The sequence below is a fragment of the Epinephelus fuscoguttatus genome, linkage group LG8 (genome assembly GCF_011397635.1).
Source record: "Epinephelus fuscoguttatus linkage group LG8, E.fuscoguttatus.final_Chr_v1".
In the NCBI taxonomy this organism is placed as follows: Eukaryota; Metazoa; Chordata; class Actinopteri; order Perciformes; family Serranidae; genus Epinephelus; species Epinephelus fuscoguttatus.
The window spans coordinates 6653237-6679451 of record NC_064759.1 but is presented as its reverse complement, the minus strand read 5'-3'; the positions used below and the strand labels follow the sequence as shown (position 1 = coordinate 6679451).

General features: G+C 40.9%; 1 protein-coding gene across 1 annotated transcript in view; it reads right to left on the bottom strand.

Annotated features, from left to right (window-relative positions):
- agmo (alkylglycerol monooxygenase) overlaps positions 1–26215 on the bottom strand; it is a 78298-nt gene that overhangs the window by 15812 nt on the left and 36271 nt on the right. The window contains exons 6-12 of the mRNA XM_049583339.1: positions 25021–25087; positions 24736–24801; positions 20652–20731; positions 20117–20251; positions 15186–15302; positions 10971–11053; positions 10462–10567 (exon numbers count right to left, since the gene is read on the bottom strand). Of these exons, the coding sequence (XP_049439296.1) occupies positions 10462–10567; positions 10971–11053; positions 15186–15302; positions 20117–20251; positions 20652–20731; positions 24736–24801; positions 25021–25087 (654 nt within the window). The remainder of the gene's footprint in view (positions 1–10461; positions 10568–10970; positions 11054–15185; positions 15303–20116; positions 20252–20651; positions 20732–24735; positions 24802–25020; positions 25088–26215) is intronic.

Genomic DNA, 26215 nt, shown 5'->3' with positions numbered 1-26215 from the left:
CTTTGAACATCAAAACTTAATCAGTTTATTATTGACCAATGATTGGACATTTGGCTAAATTTAAAGAAATTCCCTCCAGGTTCATGAGAATGAGATGGACAGACTGATGAATGGACAACCTAAAAACACAATGCCTCCAGCTACAGCTTATTCATTTCTGTGCCCTGGAGCGGCTGAAGGTCTCTGAGGGTGCTTTCACACCTGCCCTGTTTGGTTCAGTTCAATCAAACTCAAGTTCGTTTGCCCCCTGAGTGTGGTTCATTTGGGCAGGTGTGAACACAGCAATCACACTCCTGTGTGCACCAAAACAACCAGACCGAGACCTTCTTGAAGAGGTGGTCTCAGTCCGGTTCCAAAGGAACTCTGGTGCGGTTCGTTTGTGGTGAGAAGGTGTTCCGACCTGGATGTGAACCAACTGCAGTCACATGACACATTGTTTGGGTTAAACGTGAGCATGTTACAGTCCTGGAGGATTATTAATGTGCACCTCCTCCTGTACTGCAGCTTTCTTGCACAAAGCATTTTATCTGGTCCGCTTGTAAATGCTGCCGTGAGAACACGAACCAACTCTAGGCAATTATACAACTTTGGAACAAAATTAGTCCCTGATTCAGACCAAAGGAGACGACTCTAGGTCTGAAAGCACCCTGAGAGGCCGGGAATGCACCAATCCATACACTGGATCAGTATCAGATTGTGGCTATATTAAAAGCATAGACTGTCGATTTTCAACCAGCTTTGTATCGTAACAATGTGTAGTTTGCCAGCGGCCACATCTCCCTGCTCATTTGCCAGCGAAACACATCATCCAACGGATATTCCCTGACTTTGGGGCTGTTGCTCAAACTACAGCTTGTACTTCCTCATTTCCATATGCCGAGCTCTCTCTGTCAAACTCAGACTAAACTCACATCACATCAAATAAACTCAGGCAGTGCTGATCAAAATATAAACCAAGATCCTGTTACTGCTTTCCCTGTTTCTCGCCTAAGACATTTTCAGAAACAATTGTGGATTACTGTTTAGCTGTGATACAAGATTGTTTGTTCCAAGCAAGCTGGACAGGAGAGTTGCATTATGTCGCCCACCAGCAGGTCGTTTATTGGGTCAGTGCGGCACAGTGCATCCTGGTAGTTGTAGATTTTCTACCTTTTAAGCAAAAGCAAATGCCACAGTCCCTTCCTCTGTCTTCTCTGGTCATGTAGCATCAATTTCAAAAGTGTTTGTGTCTCTCTACTGCATAAACACCCTAGCTTTATTAAAAGACCGTCTTTCCAGCAGTAAAATACTTCTTTAGGAGTTGGGTGATGTGACCGATCCAGTTTAAATTGGTAGCCGCTGGCATAACCTTCGGGAGTAATTGAGGTTCAGTGTCTTATTCAAGGACATCATGGCATGTGGAGAAAAGGTGAATGAACACCAGGCTTTGGACTCAGACAGCAACACTCTTTATCAGCCCTGAGATTAGGTAATTATCAAGAGAAAGAAATACTATGTGACCATGGACCTCCTCATTAAACCTTCTCAATCGCTTCTTTGTCCATGTAGAAAATATTCATTGGTGGAGGCCTGTTTGTGATAGTGGCCATTCCCAATTTTGCAACCGTAGATCTGAAGTCAGTCCAAACCCCCCACTGCTCACAGATCCTGGCAGCTGGAGACATTTTCCAGCTCACTTCAGGCGAGATACTGCAGCTCAAACTATTGTGAAAAAGGACCATGAGGAATTTGATTTTACTACAATATCAGATGTGTGATTGTTAGCCAGTAAGCCAATGAGCGTGGCGGAGAGAGAGAGATTCATAAACTGAGTGAAGAGTGATGAAAGCTTGCACTGCAATAAAGATTGCTAAATTAATACTTCATTCAGACCTACTCTGATAGATTCTACAGTAAAAGTCCTTGACTTGTTTATATTTGAACTTTATGAAAGTCTTTTATCATTTGTTATGTTTTGGATTTTGTAAATTGGGCTTTCAGTTCTGTGCAATCAGCTTCATGCACATTTAAGAAGAGTGAGGAATAATCCTGTAAGTAAAAGCAGCTATCGTCAGGTTCAATCAGGTTCACATGTTGGCTCCGAGGCCGCATCATAAACTGGATGACTGTTGTGTTTCACCCATGAATTAAAGCACAAATAGGAAGACAAATTCAAAAGAAAGTCAACGTTGGCCACAGAAACTGGGCCCACAAAAGCCAAACTAAATACTGCTGGAGAACCCCCTGAGGGCCAATTGCTGTTAGATTTCCATAGCTTTACCTGGCAAGTGGTTTGACAACATAAACCAAGCGGTTACTCTTTGACGGGCACGATCCCCTGCACATTGAGTGATAATATTTCACACTGTGTACGGTCGACCACCCCGCTGTTTACTCCATCGGAACAGTCCTACCCAGCATTTCTCTTTCAAATCCCTCCATTTTCTCCCTGGGAGGAGATTTCCTTTCCTTTCCACTCCTGCGAGCTCTCAGATGATGTCATGCTCACAGAGTTTCCATTGCTCCTAACAATCCTGTTAACCTCAGCGCTGCTTCTTGCTACCACACATTCCTGCTTTGAAACAAAAAAAAAAAAAAAAAAAAAAAGACCAGCTGACCTCTCGCACCTGAGATCTGGTGGGTGGAAACGACGCTCTCAGATAACGCCGACCTCTCACCGCTTGCTGTCTTATCTGCCCGCTCACGGCTGCGATAGCGGGAAAGAGAGGGTGGGAGTTGCAATTTTGTGCCGACAAGTCAGGTGATGTGTTGAAAATAAAGTCACTTTGTGCCTTTGTGTTTGACATGAACTTCATAATATTGTTCTGACCTCTTCTTTTGGCCATGGAGCATTTATCTTTCCCTACATAAAGTCTGACAGAAAAGGGCTCTTTTCAGATTGGAAAACACTATCAGCACAGAGATGAAATGATGGAAAAATCTAATGAGGTGTGAAAACAATTGAGATGTTTTTTAATATTTTGGATTGGACTGGATTACGTGGATTTAGATTTGCTTCTCAAGTGTCAAACTTGCATGAGCCAATGCAGCACTTCTTGAACTCATTTATTACAAGGACACATCCCAGTCATATTGGGAAATTAAACACAAAGCTTTTTATTGTTCTATTTGGGTAATTTTTTCATAACTACAAAAAGGAAAACTGACAGACAGAATATGAAAAAAACAGAAGAGTTTTTTACAAAGGAACAAAAGTTTTCTGTCTGCTGGATTTTAACTCACAAAGTTAAATCTAAAATGGTTCCTTCCACAGCCGGCATGAAGCCCTGAGACGCTCTCTCCCCCTTTCAACCAAAGACAGGTGTATTTTTATGAGCTCTCCTCTTAAATTACTGTGACTTCACCAGCAGTTAGTGGCCGTTTTGAGAGAAGAGCTGCTTAATTACTCCAGGATCTACAGCGTCTAAGTTCTGCTCCGCAGCATGTTCCCCTGTGCCTTCAGGCTAACCAGAGGCCCACACAGTAATACAACCATGTGTTACATCATTACAGTGCAAACTGCAGCAGCGCCCCCCCGATACTCCACACACAGAAATACATGAGGAGGTGGACACACACATAGACAGCAGCTGGACAGTATAATTTAATCAGGCACAACAGCCCTGCAATAAAAAATGTTTCTGAAGTCAAACTGTTGTTGACACGTTGTCAGAAAGGTGCTGATTTCAGTAATCGCTCAGACTTCCTGTTATTTTGTAAATTCCACAAACAAAGAGGTTATAATCCAGGTGGGCTTAGAGGTAACATAACTCATCTTCTAACAGCTGAAATGAAGATCCTCTTTCAACGGCATCTTGACTAAAGCTGAAACAAAACAAGTGCTGCATTGCTTTCAAAAAAATGTATTCTTTGTTGGCTGTAAAATTTTCTCCCGCACAGTTGCGAGGGGGGAATAACATGCAGACGATGTCATTTTCAGACATTTCTGCCTGTGAAAATATGTGTTTGACCAATGAAATGAAATCCTTTACATTCCAACTGATGTCATACCTACAGGTTGTAGCTGGCTTGCTGCTGAAATGGGGGAACGTCTTACCACTAGGTTTCTCAACACCAAACATCATACAACCAGTACCGTGATGACTACCTCAACAGTCAAATAAAGGTCAATTTATGGCTTGGGACTGCCCAGCAGGTGGGGTACAATGAAGATGGTGATGTGGCTAGTACGCTCTTGCTAACGTTATATGCTGGTCACGAAAGGGACGAGCCATAACAGCTAACCTTAGCATCAAATTTGGGGTTCAATTAGTTCCACGTTATTTTTTTTTCCTTTCCGAAAATGGAGCATGGTATTACAGATATTTTGCATAGGACCTGGTGTGCATAGTTTTTATATGGAAAATCAATTTTTCATATTCCTGCACTGCATTTTCACATCCCACTATTGAGAAACACCTTTTAATTTGCAGCTATTTTAATAATCAATTAAAAATTCAAGTCATTTTTCAAGCAGAAATGCAGAACACTTGAAAATTACAGCTTCTCAAATGAAACAATTTGCTGCTTTTCTCTGTTTTATATAATTGGAAACTATCTTTGGGTTTTGGACTGTTGGATGGACAAAAAAGACATTTAAAGATCTCTGGGAAATTGCAATGGACATTTCTCTTTTTATTTTGTGACATATAACAGACTTAGCGATTGGCAGAATACTCAACAATGAAAATAATTATCAGTGGCAGCCTAAATCTTGTCTGCTCTGGAGCACCATCACACTAAAAAAGCCAGCTATGTCTAATAGGAGCCTATTAACATAGTCTGCAGACTGCAGGGCTACAAGGGCAACAAGCTTCTGGGTCTTATTTAATGAGCAAACTTCACTGAAGCTTCAACTGCTTTTGGGTACAAATTATGACTGTTGCCAAATACAGTAGATTTTTACATGAAATGGCTGCTTGCTTCACAAAGAGGCTAATAGCCAATAGCACTACATGCTGCCAAACAATGTCATGCCGATTAGCAGAATTTATTTGCTACAGTCTTTGGTCTCAGCAGACAGAGCAGCCGCACTGTGTGTGAAATTAAATTAATGTGAAGGTCTGAAAAGTTGCTAATTGCAGTGATAAACCTGCCAAGCTGGCAACTGAGCAAGTATCACAACAAGGATGAATAACCAAGTCTCCGTTTGTAGACAACTTACTGTAAATTATCACATTACTAAACTGCGCTACAGTCATCCATCCATTATCTCTAACTGCTAATCCTTTAGGGTCACAGAGGCTGGAGCCTATCCCAGCTGACACTGGGTGAGAGGCAGGGTACACCCTGGAGAGACTGTCACAGGACTTAGAAGTAAGACCTTTTTACACAGAGATCACGCTATAAGGCTGCTACGAAGTCCCGTCTTCATGCCAGCTTTGCTTTTTTACACAGAACCAAATGATGGTAGCACAATTCTGCTCCAATGTGTGATTTTACATAGCACGCCATTATCATGTAATCAAAAGAGGCGTGACAAGCAGGACATGTAACAAAACAGCGATGGCCTCTAGTGTGACATACAATCATGCATCGGCAGTGTTTTACAAACAATAACAATGGCATAACATGTCATTAACAATCATTTACCATCTCTGTTACATAGCATCTGAGCTCATTCTTTGCTCGGAGGGTAAGGAACTCCAAGACCAAATTGTTTTCCTAATTTGTGATTATTTTCAGATGCTGTTGTTCTTCTTTGAGTTAGCTGCTAACTACTACTTTTTAAATCTTCTGCAAAATGGCTAACACATAACATGTAGTCACACATGCCTCCCGTGATTCCATCCTGCTGGTTGTCCCGTTTATACAGACATCATTCTGGCGCCGTTGCTACCTCCTCTCCCTGCTCAGAGGCATAACAACTCTGTCCCCCCAATCCACGACTGTACCCTCCATACAGAATAGCGAGGCGGCATAACAGCACAATATTCCCGCCTTGAACAGGCAGTGTAAAAGAGGCTATAGAGAAAACCATTCACACTCAAATTCACACCTAAGGACAGTTTAGAGTCACCAATTAACCTGCATGTCTTTGGACTGTGGGAGGAAGCAAGAGTATCCAGAGAAAACCCACGCTGACACAAGGAGAACACGCAAACTCCATACATAAAGGTCTCAAGCCTGGATTTGAACGCGCAACCTTGTTGCTGTGAGGTAACAGCACAGCATCACCCCAGGTCTACAGCCACGTACATTAAAACTCTTAATATCAGTAACAGTCAGCTAGAGCAAAGTGTGACAGTATAACACCCTCGATACGACAGGAACTGGAACTAAGGAGAATTTAAGTTGTCACACCTCTTCAAAAATATAAGAATAACAAACTACTCTCTACTGGGGTGATGAAAACCAGCCCGCAGCAGTACAAAATTATTATGTAAAATGATTCATTTAAAAGTTTACTTAGACTGCACCAGATTTTTCATAAGCAAACAACATAATTTGTACAGGGTGTCGGCTGTACAAATTATGCCAGCAGCTATCAGACAGGTCAATTTAATGCTTTTTAAGACCCATTCAAGACCCCTTTGAACTAAATTTACTACAGATTGTTGGACAATTTATGTTTTACTTATTTAAGCACTGCAGGCAGGTAGTATATATGTGGTCTTGTGCAGAGGTAATTATTATGATAGAATATGAGTATCGGAGTGAGTTCAGTTGCCAACAGGTTGGTGCAAGTATGAAGTAAAATTAAAGTTTTATAGTTATTTAAAGATTTGTAACATTAGAAAAATTAAATTAAAAAAATGCATAAATGAAATTAGATAAATGTCTGTAATAGTTAAGACCTCACAAATTAGAAAATAAGACCATTTAATGACTTTTAAGGCCTTATTGTTGTAACATTGAATTTAAGACATTTTAAGACTTTTTAAGGACCTGTAGACACCCTGTGGTGAATTTAAGTAATGAAGCAAGATTCAATACAAATAAGACATACACCCATTTTCCCCTCATTATTTTCATTGTTGGTTATTTTGTATTATCTTGTCTGGTTGCTCTGTAATCTGCTATTGTCTGTGTGTAAATCCAAAGAATAGACCGAGATTATATTTGCATATCACATATCTGTGTATAACAACATGTATTGGTCAATAAGTAAATATTGTAGGATAGTATGTTTGTTTATCTAATTGTTTGCAGTTTTTTTTACTCTCAAATATCAACTAGGGATAGACCGATATGGATTTTTTAGGGCCGATGCCGATACCGATTTTTCTCCATCACCCTTAGCCGATGACCGATTATGGACTGCCGATTTTCTTGAGCCGATATTTGGAGCCGATACTGCTTTTGCTCCCTCAATTTACATAAAAAAAATGACACAATGATAACAAATATTACAGGTCTCAAGTATTAAAATAAGAAACATTAATTGAATAGTAAAAAATACTAAAACAAGATGGAAAGTTGAGGTAGAACAGGTAGAATATTATTGTTATTGTTATTATTATACATTCAAATAAAAAAAAGAGTTCAGTGCTCTTAAATCTTCCAGTAATATCTTTATAAAATAAACAAATATTTAAGCTGAAGCATAAATAAAACAATAACTACTGTACACAGTAGGATTCAACAGCTTTGTTCAACTTAACCACATACTTTCAAATGAAAAAAAGTGCCAGGGAAAAATAAATCCGCGAACCCACGCGTGTATCGGCCGATACAAGTAAAAAACTCAAATATCGGCCCGATATATTGGCCGGCCGATGTATTGGTCTATCCTCAATATCGACCCCTGTATCAGTCTATCCTTAATATCGACCCCTGTATCGGTCATATTTGTGTGCGCTCAATTGTCCATGATGACACAAGCAAAGATTGGTAGTGGGTTGAGATAACTTCCTCTACACACACACACACACACACAGACAGCTATAACCTCATACAACCCGCCCCCCGCTCATACACACAAACACACACACACACACACACACACACACACACTCGTCTCGTCTGAGCCGGCGAGGTCTTCATATGCGTTGCACAGACGGGGGTTTGGGGTGGGCGAGTGGGCGGCTGGGAGCGAGAGGCAGCCCTGGTTTACAGGTCAAGCCTGCAGCTTTACAAGGGAAATCTCCAGAGCCACTATAAATACCACTGTGAGCTTTAAGGGTGCAGTATATCACACCACTGGGTTTGAAGGACCACAAACCGACCTAGTTTTTGTAGTTTTTTTTTTGCAGTCCCCCTTTTTTCCCAACTGTACAGTCGCATGAGCCTGAATACAATTAAATGTGAATTTATCCCTCCTCCATTTCAAGTGACTGTTAATTGATTGGCCCGACTTCAAAACCCGCCCCCCCCCCCCCCCCCGCTGCAACAAAGAGCTGCCCGTTCACCTCACGCGTCAGGCCCATATATCATTAAAGTACCTTAAAAGTTTGGAGGTGGTTTCATTTTCTTTCCCTTTGCTGTAGTTCTGAGCAAACGGCACAAATATGTCAGGAACCAATTCTAGTAAATTGTGAGGATTTTCAATGAGCCCCACCTGTGAGTACGACATTTATTCATTTCAAACTGATGTACTGCGACTTGAAATGAGGCCTAATGATTCGCTTAAGGAAACGGCTGCATAAAACTTACAGTGCTGTCAAAGTGACACAGCCGTGCAGCATGTGCAGCATAAATCAGGACAGGTTTTTACTCTGGAGCTGATTGGAGGTGCACGGCTTTAAAAAATTATAATTCATTCACTTTTATTCGGCTTTATGGTGAGAAAAAAAATGTGGGAAAGCCTCGAGTTGTCTTTTGAACACCTGAGCAGCACAGATGTGGAGTCAGAGGACAATAAAAGCAGCGATTCAGCGCTCACGTGCAAATCTCATCAGCCAGCTCTAGTTAGCGGCAGACGGCACTAATTGGTTCCAGAAGTGTTGCTCTCTCTCGTTCGCACTGGCTGAGATGGCAAGCAGCGAGGGCGGGCAGAAAGAGGGAGAAAGAAAAAAATAAAAGGGAGTGGGGGCAAGTAATGAGAGGTCAGCCGCCATCTACAGTTGGGCTGCCAGAGCCAGAGAGGCTCGCCAATTTTATGGTCAATTGGGTGACGCATCTGGACTCATAGATCACAGGGCTGCAGGGCTGGACTTAGCACCCAGCTCACACACATTTCACACAAAACAGACCACACAACACACACAATCACAGGCTACACACACCAGGGAAACATGATGCTGTCATATGAAGCACTTCATGTACACGTTACCTACTGGCATCACCTTATTATCACCATACACATTCATCGTTCTATATTCTCTCATGTTTCCAGTGCTTTTCACAGTCACTGAGATGTGGAACGTTTTTTTTTTCAGTACGTCTAAATGTATTGGACACTCATGAGCTACCAGCAGGCTAATTAGGTCTTGTCATGTGTTGATTTTGTGTCTCTTGTGTTTAAACGGTTATAAAATGCGAAGACAGTTTAAGTTTTTTTCATGCTGTATTTCAGACACAAATTGCTTCTCTGGTTCACACTCAACAATACTTTAATGGAGAGTGGCAGGGTGGAGGCCCGAACTCAGGGTCAACCCAGATGAACAAACTATTTCCACAATATGTCATTATGTGACACATTACAGTGAACAATTAGATTAAATAGTTTTGGGAACTCTTTTGAACAAGCTTTCAACAATCCCAAATGAAGATGCTGTGATGTGATTGACAGCTCCAGAACAGCTACTTAAAGCTGGGGTAGGCGGTTCAATTTCGGCGAACTGGGCAAAAATCTCATGATAAACTTTAAGCATACTGTAATTCAAGTGGACTGAGAGAAAACTAGACTTCTGCACCTCCTCTTGGCTCTGTTTTCAGGCTTTAAAAAATCTAGGCAGTGACAGGAGACTTTGGCCAATCACAGGTCATTTTAGAGAGAGATGGCAACCCTATTGGCTGTCTTACAAATGCAGATGTGCATGCACGTTTCCTCACTGAAGACACAGACAGACACAGACTAATCACAACGAGAGCATTAAAAAAAAGAGGCTGATAATAAACAAAATGAAACACATTGTCAATGACAAGGCAGTGTGTCAGAGATGGAGAGAAGCTGCTGCTAATAGTTTAGCCTTCTGCTAACCGGAGCCAAAGGCTTACAGCTGCCACTCCAAGTTCACATTTACGTAGCTAACATTAGCTAGAGCCTTGAATTACAGTGTGTCCGCCGCCTTACTGCCCACCTCTACAGAACATCTAACGGGGAGGAGAGCAGGCAGCAGCTCCGGTGACAGACCCCCAGTCAGTGGCCTATGAAGTACATGCATATGTCTGTGCTCATCTGGTGGGAGGGGCTTAGGACAGGATGGCGAATTTTCAGATTTTTTTTGCCTGCGTCGGATTTCTGCCGACCCCGGTTTATATGTCCCCTGAAGTTTGTGAATGTGAAGTCTATTGGTCTACTTGTCAATGTACGAACTACACTACCATCAGGACACTGTCACTTTAAACAGCACTGCAACACACTACTTGTCATCTTACCTCTGTGGGCACGGCCAGCGAGGGCAGCAGGGGCTTCATGTAGCCATACCTCTGCACTGTCACCATGACGACACAGCGTAGCATCTCCAAGACAGCAGCTGTTGGCCTGCACATAAGGACACATCAACCAACATCATAATAAAGCAGGGATTTTTTTCTCAGTGCATTGCAGAGCTATTTAATTGTAATGCATAAGCTTTAGCCTACAGTGAATTGATTTTAATAACTTTGAAGTACTTGAAGTGTGCACTGTGCAGCTGTATTATGTGGGAAAACAGAACTATTGGATCAGGACTCTGTATCAGCACAAAGTCAGTAATAAATAACTTAGATTGGGGTCAAACAAACTTTATCGGGACATCCCCACCTGAGACCCCTTGGAGAGTTTCAGAGCTTGGGAACCACTGACATAAATTACCAGAGTGTTCTCTCCTGCTGTTTAGTCTGTCTGATTTAATATCCAAACTCCTGCATAAGAATGAACACATGAACAAATGTCAGTACGTTACCTCTGATCGATGATGTAGCCCAGAGACGTGAGAGTGAGCAGAACATAGCCGGTCATCCCCAGCATGGTTAACTGGGACAGCGTCTAGGAATCACAGATACGTTTGCTCGCCATGAGAAATGTGGTCGGGGAAAAAATACATTAGAATCAAACCTTAAATTAATATCATGGCTGGTTGAGTTACGATCACAGGAGACCTTACTGGGGGAGCAGTCATAAACCGCACGGCTGTTCCGCTGTTTACTTGGCAGTGCCAACCAAAACATGTCTGACCTTCACAGTAAGTGTACTGGCACATACAGTATCCTGCAGCAAACGTAATCTGCCTCTTACTTTACACTGACATGCCTAGTTTACGGAGACGCTCTAATCACCCTAGATGGGTCTTGACGGAGGGACTTGACCACAGTGGAAGAGACTGCAGTTTGAATCCCGATAGCCCCTAAACGGAGCCAAAACAACCAACAACGGAGCAGAAATCCCATGCAGATTCTCACTGACCTTTTAAGAGCTATTTGGGACGTGCACACACAAAACAGACTCGTACAGAACGTGATGTACGGCCTAATTCGTGTTCTCTAACCTACGGCCTTGGCTGAGGGCAGCAGCTGGAGGCCCGGTGTCTCCTGAGGATGCTGTGGGCTGTCAGCTTCGGTTTATATTTCTCCGACACTCAATACAGAACCTAACAGCCAAATCTCACCGACCGCTCCCATACTGTACCGACCCAGAAGGCCATATATAGTAAACATAAAATCAACCCATCAACAGGATGCAATAAAACCGTACGTCTTTATGTTTATCCAAGACTCATAATCCATAAACCCCTTAAGAACTGTATCATCCGAGCCGTCACGTGGGAGCACAGAGAGATGATATGATTATGTTTTCCGTGAATCAAACTGGGGGAATTCTGGCCTGGATCCATCTATCAGAGTGATGGAACAAAACTGTCAAAGTAAATTAAAGCTGAATGATCACTGCCGGAGAGTTCAGAGGCTACAGACACAGTTATTTTTGGTAAGAGGTGTCATGAGTGGAGAATTATTTTGGTATCAAAGGTTATGTGAACTTATCTGTGTTCAATAACCTCGGGGCCACAGCAGACCAGACGCACGCACATGATCCTTTTTTTTTTTTTTTTTTTTTTTGGTTTGTTCTGACTATCAGAGACGCTCGAGAGAAAATCCACCACAAATCCCTCCGAGTCGTCAGGTGGAGTCACATTTACAGAACGTGTTTTTTTTTTTAATAAAAGAGGAAATGTTCTGTGCTTCTTTCATCGAGCTAATTTTGAACGTGATCAAGTGTCAAGCTGCAGCAATTACAGCGGAGGACAGAAATGAAAGTTAACATCTGGTGGCAGCGCACTGATTGTGTTATTCTGTTGTCCCCCGAGACGGAGCAGATTAACTCATTATTCAGGACGTTATTATGAAGCTCATGAGGGCTCGTTGGACACAGTCACCACTGAGGAAACACACCAGCAGTGGAATGTTACTACAGTAAGTAACAGACATAATACACATCTCCTTCTGTCCATTATTTCTAATATTCTAGAATTCAAATGCATGAATATAAATCTTCATTAAAGGGGAGTTCAGTTACAGAAAAAGATTAGGCTTTATTTCAGATTACTTCATGATCCAATCACATATCATATATATATTTCTTTTTTTTTTTTTTTGCTGCTTCTCTCTGCCAGTGATGTAAATGTTCAGTGGTGGAGGAAGTACTCAAATTTTTTAATTGAGTAAAAGTAGCAATACCACAACGTAGGAATACTTTGTTTACTAAATGTAAAAGTCCTTCAAAATTGTACTTGAGTAAGAAGTTCAAAAGTACTTTCATTAAAAAATACTCAAAAGTACCAAACATTATGGTGCTAATTATGCATGATGGGTGGTTTCTGAAAAATATTATATTACTGGATTCGAATTATTGATGCATTAAAGGGACAGTTCAGATCTTTTCCAGCAAAACCTATTTTCTTTCTAAATGTATATCAGTTTGAAGCCCCATTCGCAAGGGACCAGTATCACCAGGGGACCTAATGTAGTTTAGAGATTACGCCCCCTATGTCTGTGTTTTGTGTGGCGCATTTGCACAAGATAATCAAAGTCCATATTTTGTTCAGATTTACTGGCATTATCCCTCAGACGTGATGTGCACAGTTACTTATAATTTTATTCTACAAAACACAGAAACACGACACAGCACCACTAGCGGTGACGTATGGTGTGGACCTATTTTTTTCCCTTTTAAACGTGGGTTTAAAAATAGAAACAATTCTGCCACACATTGTTACAGGTCATTTATCTCATCATGTTTCAAGATCTCACTCCTCAGATTGCTTTTTCCGCAAATGGGGCTCCATGCTGTGTAGCGCAATAAGCCTCTCTCTCTAGACCGGCAAAGAGGCAGAAAGGAGGCACGGAGAAAAAAAATAAATAAATAAATAAAAATCTAAATATGACCATAAATCACAAAGACTCCTATTTGGCACGGGACTAAATTTATCACACAACCTCTGTGTTTGGCAAAACATGTTAGGTAGGAATCTATACTTGACAAATCACAGACATGGCAGATTCACATCGGATTACAATCACAGGAAACCTTCACAATTATTACAAATTGTTCGAGGTCACCAGGTAATACTAGTCCTGTGAGACTGGGGCTTAAATGTACATTATATTTAGAATATTTTCACCACTTTACCTTACTGCGAGACTACGATTTCTGATGGGGATCCCATACTACCCCACTCCAAATCACTTAGACATTGTTCAAACCTATAATTATACATCGTAATGTATGTGTTGATGATATTTTGAATTAACTATAGTTATCAAATAAAGGCAGTACATTAAAAAGTACGATGTTCCCGTACGATGTTCCCTCTGAAGTATCGCAGAGTAAATGTAGTACAATGCTTATATAAATGTACTCAGTTACTTTCCACCACTTAAATTGATGAGCTGCTAATTAAATGCTTCTAGGACAATATAAATAGCTCTTATTACATCCTGATTGCTGATAAATTAGGCAATCTAAATTGCTATGTTGTGTCAGATGTTCGGTCTTATTGTTGCTCTGTGCTGAAGTCCATATGTTTCATCATAAACACACTAATGGAGACTTGTTCTGAGATAAGACTTCACCACTTGGTCAGTTCCCCTCTCTGCCTCTAATAGTCACTGCTGTAACAAACCTATAATCAAACATACACGCCGGCCTGCTGATGATGTAATTGAAGAGTAGCTTCACTTCATGTTTTCATGACTCTGAATTAACGCAAAGCCCATAAATTGTCCGGCAGTGTATCATCAATTGTCAAGCCAAATAAGCGCCTAGTGAACATGTGGGTATAAATACATAACAGTGACATGATTTATCGTCAGGCCAGAGAGCTCACTTTGTTATTTTCCCCTCCAAGTCCTGATTGCTGCATCCTGAAGGCTATTTGGGTTGGGAAATGGTTGACTCGACAATTAAGGCGTTTGTGTTCACTGCTGGACCACCAGCTGGTGTTTCATTCGCAGAGAGGGAGGGGAGGGGTGTGTGTGTGTGTGTGTGTGTGTGTGGGGACCACAACTGAAGGAGCACCACGGAGGTAGCGATCAGAAAAAGACAGACCATTTTATTTGGGAGTTTGAAGGGGCTGGGCGTGACAGCACTTTTTGGCTAACCAAAACTATGCCTGGGGAAAAAAGGCTTCCAAAGATAACTGCTGAGGAGACCTGTTTCTCTTTTTTCTGACGGAGGAGGAAGGGGGTCTTTTGGCTCGTCGAGTGGAAAATAATAGACAAAGGTTGTTCTAAAGGGGAATGCCGATCAGTCATTCTGTCATGATGTTAGACAGAGCTAGTCTTTTCCTGCTGGCTAAGTAGAGGACTCTGCTCCACCGTGGAGCAGCCACAACAAACTGCATAATTGGGTGAAATAATGTTGGCAAACAAACAGGCAGCGCTCAGCCTTAAATTAAGAGCCTTGGACCACCTTGTCATACTTTATATGAGGGATTACAGTAGCCTAAACATAACATCAGCCAGTGTGTGACCAGAAAGTCAACAGCTTCATCCACACAGGAATGTAAAATGCTCTTCCCTCCTTCAGAAGGACTGTCAGTGAGCTTCTGAGCACGGCTGTAAACCTTCTAATAAAGTTTAAAAATCCTGACATTTACAGTTTTCCTCATGTGACACATACGTACCATCTTGTTTTCAAACAGATCATGGTAAATCCCCAGAACCAGCAGGAAATGTATGACCACATAAACTTGTAAAGGCAGCGTCCAGCTGGGATCATGAGGCACTTCCTGTCCGGTAACCTGCACATGGAAAATAAAACATGTTTAATTCCCCAATCCCTAATTTTCTTGTAAGTGGAGTAATTTTCTGGACAGATTCTCACACTGGATGGCGTGCCTGCACTTTTATAACAAGTCCTTTAATTTTACCTTCATGTTTATAGTAACATTTCAGTTAAGTTTTACAGTGTGTCTGTACACTTCCTTCCTCATTAATAACCAGCGTAAATACATGTGAAATATAATGCGTTGAGAGTTATTATTTCATTGCGGCTTTAAGGACCATTAAAGCATTTATATAGTTACATATTTTGGCTTCTCTGCTCGCATATGAACTAGTTTTCACTTAATCTCACTTGCAGCACGTGGTGTTCAGGTTTTATGACTGACTCAGGTTGGTGGGAGTTATTTCCTGTGCCATTAAGATAAGATAAGATAATCCTTTATTAGTACCACAGTGGGGAAATATGCAGTGTTACAACAGCAGAGGGGAAAGTGCAAAAACATAAGTACCAGTAAAAACAAAAAGCAGGATATAATAATTAAATACACATTAAGAAACTAAAATATGAAGCAGAAAGTCTGATGAGTTGAACTCACATGATTGCACACAGTAAATATTGATATTCCAGTTATGTTTACATTGATGTTACACATGAGTGTCGCCAGAATACATGTTGGCATCGTATATTTCAGTCAGGAACACTCTCATCGTAGATTCAACTATTTGGTGCAACAAATGGAAATACAGTTTTGTTTGGCGCTGAGGGCTTTGCTCTTGAGGTGTTCCCTGGATTAGAAAAGCAGCATGCTATGCCAAACTAGGGAGCGCGTTGCAGAAAATCCCCCCACGTATACAAGAGTGGGTCCAAGCAAGATATTAAATAGCATTTTGACCTTAGAGCCATGTTAGGACTCTGCATTAGAAAGGTGGAGGCTGGGGTGGTGGAGGTAAAGTCTAGCCAGCAGCAGTGGCAGTGTTGTGTGGCGGCATTGATGTAGCAGCAACAGCTCCTTTAAAAACATATGGGGACTAAAAACAGTTTGACAAAAAAAAACAAAGTTTGATTGAACTGAACCAAACAGGGCAGGTGAAAAAGCACCCTAAGTCCAATGTGGGACTTTGCCATCAACAATATAACCTCAAGAAACATTAGTCCGGTTTCCATCCAAATGTAGCCTGCATTTTAAATCTGCAAAGGAAAATGCACATGTATGTGCTTTTCCATCCACTGCTGTTATGCTAATATTCAGAGTTGTTTCATCGAGATAAGGAGCAGGTGGTACTAATTCTCCACTCAGGTTCCACTGCAGACGAAGAGGGTGAGGAGAGGGATGAAGTAATAAAAAGAGCGCCAGACAAACCTCAAACGAAGGAACACAATGGATGTATAATAACAGAGTGCACACTAGACACTGGAAACAGATAGTTTTAAACAACTAATATTACAGCTCTGTAGAAGAGTTGTGGTAACAGCCCTGAGTGCATAAGCATGTTAAAATCCTCTAGAGCAGTGGTTCCTAACTGGTGGGTCGCGGTCCGAAAGTAGGTCACGGGTCAATTCTGAATGGACTCATGAACATGTCAAGTTTGTAAAAAACACTCTTTGTTTTTCAGCACAGTGAATTTCTGGCACAAAGCTTTCATTTTGAAGTGCCGAGTCATGCTGCAGAGTGAGTGACTAATGAACAGCTACTTGACAGAGACAGCAAACTCGCGTGACGACTTGGCCAAATGCAAGTATGACGTTGAATGTATTAAACTGTGTGGACCTTGAACCAATGACTGGGGAGAAATCTGGACCCAGTGGCTGGACCAGTTGGCACCTTCTCACATTCACCTTTTATTGACACAACTTTTCCATGTTCCCAAAACATAAAAACATTTTTGCTAAATTTTGAGATTTTTTTCGAATTGTTGATGTTTCCACTCAAACTGAAAACACGCATAAAAAGAGGTGGATGGAAATGCATCTACTAAAAAGACAATAAAACAGCATGGGGGCAGTAGTTAGAAAAAGGAAGTAAGAGAAATGGCAAAAACAACAGAAAACAAAAGTGAGTCAGTGAGAATGTTTGAGCCTTTAAAAAGAAATATGCCACAACTGAACTCATAAAACTCATGTTCAAACCTCTCTGCTGACCTTTCCCTCTTCTACTTCTGATGTGTTTATTGTCTTCGAAGTTAAGTGGCCTTTTTGTCGCTTCGGTCTCCTTCAGGCTGAATTTCAAAACTGGTGAAAATTAGGTTGTTGTGTTCTCTCTACAAAGTCAAGCACTATTTATTGGGTGTAGCGGTTTCCCCCAAACACACAGTAATATGCGAGTCCATTCGTAAGAATTCCCTGAGTCACTTGAACTGTTTTTGTCTGCTTTTGAACGATAAGTAATTAGGCCTTATGTTGAAACTGCATCCTCTCCGGGAACGAAGCACAAAAAAAAAACTGGCCAATCATAGACGCCTGCCTCTCATTCGGGGGGTTTCCCAGGATCCCGAGGAACCAAAACACCACATGTGGGTTCCCCCCGCATCCCATCCCCAACCCTGTAGGTATTCCAGCACGCTGCTCTGCTTATTGTCAAAGAGCTGAAACACGTTCAACCCTCTCACTCCCCTCTCTTTCCTTTTCTCTCCTTCACCGGCAGATATCAACGAGCAGCCGTCTACACCAGGCCTTTCAAGATATTTCGGTTCAGTTCCAGCTCCGTCCATGTTTAGAATCGCCCCGCTGGGTTTAAGGGGCCAATTTAATTGTAAAGGCAAAGGGGCCTTTTCTTTTTTTTTTTTTTAAAGTGTGAAGCGTAAGGGACTAAATATGCGACACCATCAGCGTTATTTCAAAGCTAACCGCCGGGGCATTCGACTGGAGCCTGTATTTCTTTCTGCACACACACAGACACACACGCACACACACACACACATACGCCCATTCACACTCAACTGCATGCGGTTTTAATCCCGCAGACTGCGTTTAAAGACGGTGAAAATGAACTTATTGTGTTCCCTCTACAAAGGCTCTGCAGCTTTTATTTGATGTGGCAGATCCTTGTAAAACTTGCAGAATATGTGAATCCTCCAATCAGGAATGCTCTGAGTCATTTGGGCCGAGGTTTCGCGTGTGTCAAAATGACGGGTAATGAAGCCTGAGAGCATTATTGTAAAAATATACCTCATGCAGGACGGTGTTAATTAGTTTTAGTCACATTTTAGTTGTTTGTCTCTTTTAGTTGTTGACAACTGAAAATGATTTCGTCCAGTTTTAGTCAACAAAGTAATTTCAATGGGGTCAATTTTTTGTCATTACTTTTAGTCAAACTATTATTTCTCTTTAATTAAATTCGCCTAATACTTGAATCGGATATTAGCATCAAAGTGACAGGTTGTATCAAGTGTTTAAATTTCATTAAGACATATTTTTTTATTAAAACTATAGATCATTTCTACACATTTACAAACTTGCATTTCTCCAACAGAGTGTTTGACAGTTTAATGAGTAATCATCACTTGAAAAGCTCAAAATCTCAAACATTTAGACCGACACTAAATAATTTTAAACAACTACACAATCTATTTGTACCCAAGTTCACTGTTAAGTCTGTCTCATGGGCGGACTATGAGGTAATGGACCCCTGAGCAATGATATGCAAAAGGCCCCACCACCTCTCCAACACAGGAGCCCAACACACAGACGTGGTCGTTTTGTTTCTTTTGGCTTTTGACTTTATTTGACAGGACAGACATGCAGCAAAGGGCTGCGGGCTAGAACTGAACCCACAGCCGCTGCGGCAAGGACAATGTCTTTGTACATGGGCCGCCCGCTCTAACCACTGAGCTACTCCAGACACTATGGTAGTTCTGCCTCTATTTTTGTTGTTGTTTTGTGTCTCTTTGTAGTCATTATGGAGCTTTTTCTGGTTTTGTGACTGTTTGAGGAAATTTTGTGTCTTATTTGGTCATTTTGTGTGTCTTTGTGGCTGTTTTGCCCATTTTTGTAGTTACTTTCTGTTTGCATTTCTTGGTGGGCTTTTTGTGTCTTTTTGGAGTAATTTTGAGTCTCTTCCTGGTGGGTAATTTGACTGGCAGGTCAGGCAGGCCCCTGACACTTTGGGCCCCTCGGCCTTGTAGGCCTGTCCGGTAATCCGTCCATGCTCTGACTTACCAATTGCGCTGTTAAGAAATGGAAAACAACTTTATTTCAGCCTGAATTCTTTCGAAATCTAGTCTAGAGGTTTAAACTTTTGTCATCTCACAGGGTCGGTGATTAAAAGTGGATTTTGTCCAGTGGCTAGCTGCTGCTTGTTCTGCTGCCGTTCACCTGCATACAAGTGGAGCTAGCTGCAAACAGGTGTAACCAACAAACTCCACATATCCATTCAACAGCTCCACCGTCCACTGTTAGACACACAAGGCTGCTTATTTACTGCCGAGTTAGAGCTCACAACTCCTGATAACGGCTGACGCTGCTCCGATGTGAGTGTTTTTCAAGCTAGCTAAATATCCTGCACATCTATTTAGTGGTACACCGCTCATGCAGCTTTAGAAAAAAAAGAAAGCATGTCTTGGCTGTCTGATTAAAAACATTTTTCTAATACATTACATAAAAACATTTATCATTCTGTTTCCCTCCCCTCTTATTTTGAATGTCCAATAAGTCACCATCTCGTCTCAGCGAAAACAATACATACATTTTGTCATAGTTTTTATTATCAAAGATCTATTTTTAGCTTGTCAATGTCTTGACAAACCTTTATCATCATTGTTTTCGTCGACAAAATTAACACTCCTGCAGGAATGATAAAAACAAGGGATTTTTTCTTTTTTTTTTTTTACTAACCTTTGGATTGTCTTCATGGTCACCGAGCCGAGATTTACCAGGTTTCCAACTCGGGCCTTTGAAGAATGTTGATAATTTGTTGCCAATAGTCTTGTAAGTGCTGGACCTTCTCCACAAATACAAATAGTAGTGTAACTGAAAGAAAAGAAACCCATAAATCAAACATCAACATACAATCAAACCCCATATTTTACTGATCAATGTTAATGAAGCCGTGGCTGCGATAACTGATCCTGAGTGGAAATGTTTCTGCTTTCATTGGGCAGGACGTTTGCTCACGCTGTGCTCTGCCAACAGTGAGGGCAGCAAAAATAATCACAACATCCACCTCCTGGCATTTCACTTTACTGGCCTCCTTCACCTCAGCTGGGCAGTTTGTTTATAGTGGAGTAATAATGTTATGGTTACAGAATGGCCACTCCGCCAGCAAAAGGAAACATGAGCTCACGCCTCATCTACTAAAAAGGTGTTTATACTCAGAAGGATGGAGGTGAGACTTAAGGTGGTCACACCATCGATGGAAGATTGGACCAACCTGAACATAGAGGATTTCAAAGGTGTTGATCGGGAACACCAGGCCGAACACCACTTTGTCTGACTCTGGAGCAAAAGTACCTGAGGAGGACATGTACAGGTTTTAATAACGAAACAAAATAATATGAATGAATACCTTAAACTTGTCTTTTGGACACTTGGGGTCAGCAATGCAGGCTTTAAACACAACATATTCACATTTTATACACCCTCATGCTGAGGTTTCCCAAACACCTATTTTACACAACAGCTGCATTTCAAAAGTTCAAGTTTTGAAATGCAGCAACATGCACCACATGTCATGTGATGGGGAACAGCCAATCACAGCCAGCAGATATGTTTTCCTTTCTCCTGTAAATATCAGTCTGTGGTAAATATGGAGGGGAAGTTGATTATTTATCAACTTTATCCAGAGCTTTGTATCTGCCCTAAGACAATATTTTAGGCCTAATACACAGACAACAAATGCCTGGAAGAAGCTCCAAAAATAAGAATATCTGATGAGTAAGCTATGATGCGGTGTTGGTTGTAGTCGCTTAGCAACCTCAGGCGCAACCTGCCTCTGGGCCCTTGACAGTTGGCACAATGTAGGCAGAAGAGAAGCACCTGGCACCCGACCTTGCATTTTCTAGCCAGTGAAAGACGTGGCATGTGTCCAACAGACTCTCAGAAACCTGAAGTTGTGTTTGGTTCCACCTGTTCACTCTCTTTTCTAAATATGTCACGATATTAGAATTTTAAACCCCACTACAATACCAGTATGAAACTAGATTTACCCTCTGCGCAGCCGCCAAGTTGCAGTTACAGTTTACATCCATGCTTGTAAAGACATGGATGCTTCATAAACATCCCCCCCTTCAGCACAGAAGATCTATACAATCAAGACAGTTTCAAGGTGGACACCCAAGGTTAGTGTCACCATTTCAGTATCTGACCAAATGTCCTCTCTTCTCTTCCTTAGTTATGATGTTAATGGCCAGGAACGTTTTTGCAGATCATTATGATGTAACACTGCGGTTGACCTTTGACCTTTTGGATATAAAATGTCATCACTTCATCATTTTATCCTGTTTGACATTTGTTTGAAAATGTGTCACATTTAGCAAATGAATTCTTGAGTTATGACCAAAAACAGTGAGGTTACAGTAATCTTGACCTTTGGCCATCGACCACCAATTCAAGTCAGTTCACTCATGAGTCCAGGTGGACACTTGCGACAAATTTGAAGAAATTATCTCAAGGTGTTTTTGAGATATCTCTTTGTGCTTTGTTGTATTTTAGGTAGCCTTGTGTAACATCTTGGCCAAGGGACTAATAGCCTTTTGGCTAATTCTGGCATTTATGGCCTTTAAACTAAACATAACTACACTAAACCAAGCTAAGCTAAACTAAACTCTACTAAACTAAAATGGATGCAAGGTCACAGTGACCAGTTCACCAGTTTATCAGTTCATTGCTGACTCAAAATGGATGTCTGTGCCAAATTTGAAGTGCTTCAAGGCGTTCTTGTGATATCATGTTCACAAGAATAGGACATGGATGGATATACAGTTGTATGAACGAGCAGACAACCTGAAAACTTGATGCCTCCGACCATGGCTATCGCCAGCGTGAAGGCATAGAAACACTTGATACATCTTTCAATACCACAGCTAAAAGGGAAAAAGTCTTAGGCACACAAAATAGAATATGTTTTTTCTTTTTGCTTTATATTAACAGACTGTACACAGTGCTGGTCCAGAAAAAGTCTCTGAACACATACCAACACCTTTTTAGTCATTATAATAGAAATTACAACTTGGGTTGAAAATCTGATATCTGTTTTTACATTTATAGCTTTGGCATTTTTAGTACTATCTAATGTATAAATAACGAACACTGCAGCATTTTAAAGATGGTATCAAAGCAGTATCCAAGTTGTGATACTTTACGACAACGTTACTTGTTTTAGCTCTGTTTTGGTCCCCACCAGCTCCTGAGGGAAACATCTGGCTCTAAAGCTGATCAAGACATACACATATCCCCAACTTATAATGAGATGAATGCTCCAAAGTAAATACTCTAAGGAGTAAAATATAAAACCTGCTACAGAAGAACATTAATAAAGTTGAGATCACAGCTTCTAGGATCAACCTCTTAAAACTGTCTGCAGCCACAGAGGGAGAGAGAAAAAAACAGCCCAAGGGATTTCTGGGTAATGCAAACCTCAAAATTTAATCAGTTACCTCTCGCTGACGTTTGGTGCAAAATTGCTGAGTCGGGTGAAAAGGCTACAGGCAAACCTGCAGTTTACAGAGTCACTGTTTCCCTTCATGTTGTTGTTATAATGGGTCATACCGCAACTTTGGTTTCCATATCAAGTAATGAGGGGGCCGACATCACAGACACCAGGACAGATTAAAACACCAAAAACATTAATAACATCTTTCAGTGCTTTGATGATACACAGATTGTTATAAATATGATGTCAGGCGTATAAAATTTAGAAGCTGTTTGACATCACAGGCTGCTAATGTCTGTTTGAGTTATTCATGTTACGCACTGAACAATTTAAGTGCAAAATTTAAAATAAAGGTGATTCAAAACATTATAATAACCTGGAATTAGTATTAAACCTAGAATAAAAGCAGTCGCAGTTTACATCCACGTCTGTGAAAATATGGATGCTTCACACACATCTTCAACTCGGCAGCACAGAAGATCAAAACAATCAGCACAGTTTCAAAGTGGACACCCAAGATTAGTGTCACCAGTTCAGTATGTGACTAAATGTCTCCCCTTCTGTTCCTGAGATATGATGTTGAATAATGGCAAGAAGAAGAAAATTATGTCACAGTGAAGTTGACCTTTGATCGTTTGGATATAAAATGCCATCACTTCATCATTTTATTCTATTAGACATTTGTTTGATATTTGTCATAATTAGCAAATGGATTCTTGAGTTGTGGCCAAAAACAGTGAGGTCAAAGTGATCTTGACCTTTAGCCTTTGACCACCAAATTAAAATCAGATAATTCCTGAGCCCACTTGGACATTTGTATCAAATTTGAAGAAATTCTCTCAAGGCCTTTTTTGAGTTATTGAGAATGAGATGGATACAAGGTCACAGTGACCTTGACCTTTGACCACCAAATTCTAATCATTTGTGTGAAATTTTGTCATAACTGGGTGCACCCCCTCATGCCCAGACTCTCCTATCCAATAAAGGCAAAAAGCCAAACAAATGATCTTAAAAAAAATAAAGAAATTCTGTCATAGATAAGATAGGCAAAATAATTTCTGAGCTGTGGCCAAAAACATGTTTTGTGAGGTCACAGTGACCTTGAGCTTTGACCACCAAAATTTAATCAGTTCATTTTTGAGTCCAAGAGGAAGTTTGTGCTTAATTTGAGGGTGGTCTTTTGATATTGCATTCATGAGAGTGAGACAGATGAGGTCACAGTGACTTTGACCTTTGAACTTTGAACTAAGACCACCAAAATGGAATCAGTTCATGGCTGGGTTCAAGTGACCGATTGTGCCAAATTTGACAAAAAATATCTCAAGGCATTCTTGAGATATCATGTTCACAAGGTCACATTTTTGTAAGACCTGAAAATACAATGCCTCCTGCTGCAGTTACTGCTCGTGTGAATGCATACAAATAAAAGCAAATATGACTCATAACTTTGGTGCCATAAATCGTAGTACATATCAGCACAGTCTGCTTTTACTTTTGAAAATGTTGAGTACTTCCACTCTGACACATTCCTCCTAAACACAACAGATTTCTTTTTGACAGCAGGTGGTGAAAATACTGTCATTTAGTTGTAAATGGTAATTTATCAGTTAAATGAAAAAGAGAAAGGATTTGTATTTTGTGAAGAATAAAGAAAAATATGTGCAGAATACACTGTGTAGCAAAAGCCTGCAAGTATTGTAGTACTGGCACTTTTGGCATTGATCTGGCCAATACTAACTAACAGATGTACAGAATATTGTCACATGCTAAAACTCACACTGACAGCTGTAGTTAGCAGTAATTGAATGTAGGCACTAAAATGACAATCAGGAATAAAAGTGAATATCTGCTAAGTTGTTCTTACCAAATAATCGGTCCCATATGATCAGAATTCCTCCGTAATTCGTGTCGATACAGTAAAGGTTCCTCCCTGTTGAGAAAATATTATGGCAGATGAAAATAGAAATTATTCTCTCTTTTAAAAAAAAGAGGGGAAAAACATCTCAGATCTCAAATGCCCTTCTCATTCAATTATCTCAGTTTTTCCCACACTTGTAATACGTACCATCTAACGCACGGCAAAAACAATATCTGAAAAACTTCATAAAAGTAAGTGAAGACTTTCCTTCATAAATAAAGCTTATCTTACCATGATGAACTCTGTGATGTTTCGGGGTGTTGAAGACCCACTCTAGAGGTCCAAGATCTCTGATCAGCTGAAATAAAATAATAAAATACAATACCTTGAAATTAAACACTTTATACAATGTGCTCAGCAAATTCAACACAAGCTGACTTTTAGATTATAAGATTATACTGTGTGACAAACTGTTAATTTTGACCAGGTAGAGGTGACAAGATGAAGGACATGCTCAAATTTAAGATGAAAAAAGTCCATCCTCTGGGGAGAGTAAATGAGTTACAAAATTGCATGGCATCCTGCCTATTTATTTACTACTTATATATTTATTGTTTACATGGAGATTATTTTTGGGATGCCAAAGCTTTACCTGGACAAAAATGTTGGACCTTCCGTTTTAGCAGTAACGAAGCAATGTAACGCGTTACCAACAAGAATTCGGTAATATTATTACATTTATAATGTTACGTAATGCCTTGCCGCCTAAAATAAACTATTTATTGATTTCATTTTCCATTCATCCACACTGATCCACACCACTCCGCTTCTACCAGTGCGCCAACAGAGAAAATATCCCCTGAAGGTTGTTGTGTGTTGTCATGTCATTATACGCTACATTATAGAAGGGTGCCAGTGATAAGCACATCTGGGACTGTGCGTTATCATGCTCAGTGTGTTTCCACTAGTATACCTGCAACGTCTACAACACATCCCGTTCTGCTTTTGCGACTGAAGGCTGCCTGAAAGCAGCGGAGATAAGGAGTTGGCCTCTGGTGTCCTGGTGACCGGCACATGTGGGTGATGTTAGTATATGTTGGATGTGTTTCCATTCACATCCCCTTCAGCTGCAGAGCAACACCGGCACACAGTCCTGCTCTAATGCATAACTCTCTCTCTGGTGCTGCTGTAGCTGACTGGCACACCGGGACACAGCAAGTGTCCCGGTGTGCCAGTCAGAGTGACTAACTCGCACGCCATTCCATTTGTTGTGCTCACCTTAATATTTGTTTGCGTGAAGGGAAGAGAGAGGGAGGGTATGACACGCAGCAAAGGAGTGAAGGCTGGAGGTGAACTCGCGGCGGCTGGAGCAAGGACTGAGCCTTTGTACATGGGGCGCTTGCCCTATCCACTAAGCTACTGACACCCCAATATGTGACAACTTCCCAAACACTGCTGACTGGACATGAAACCAAAAGATTATCAT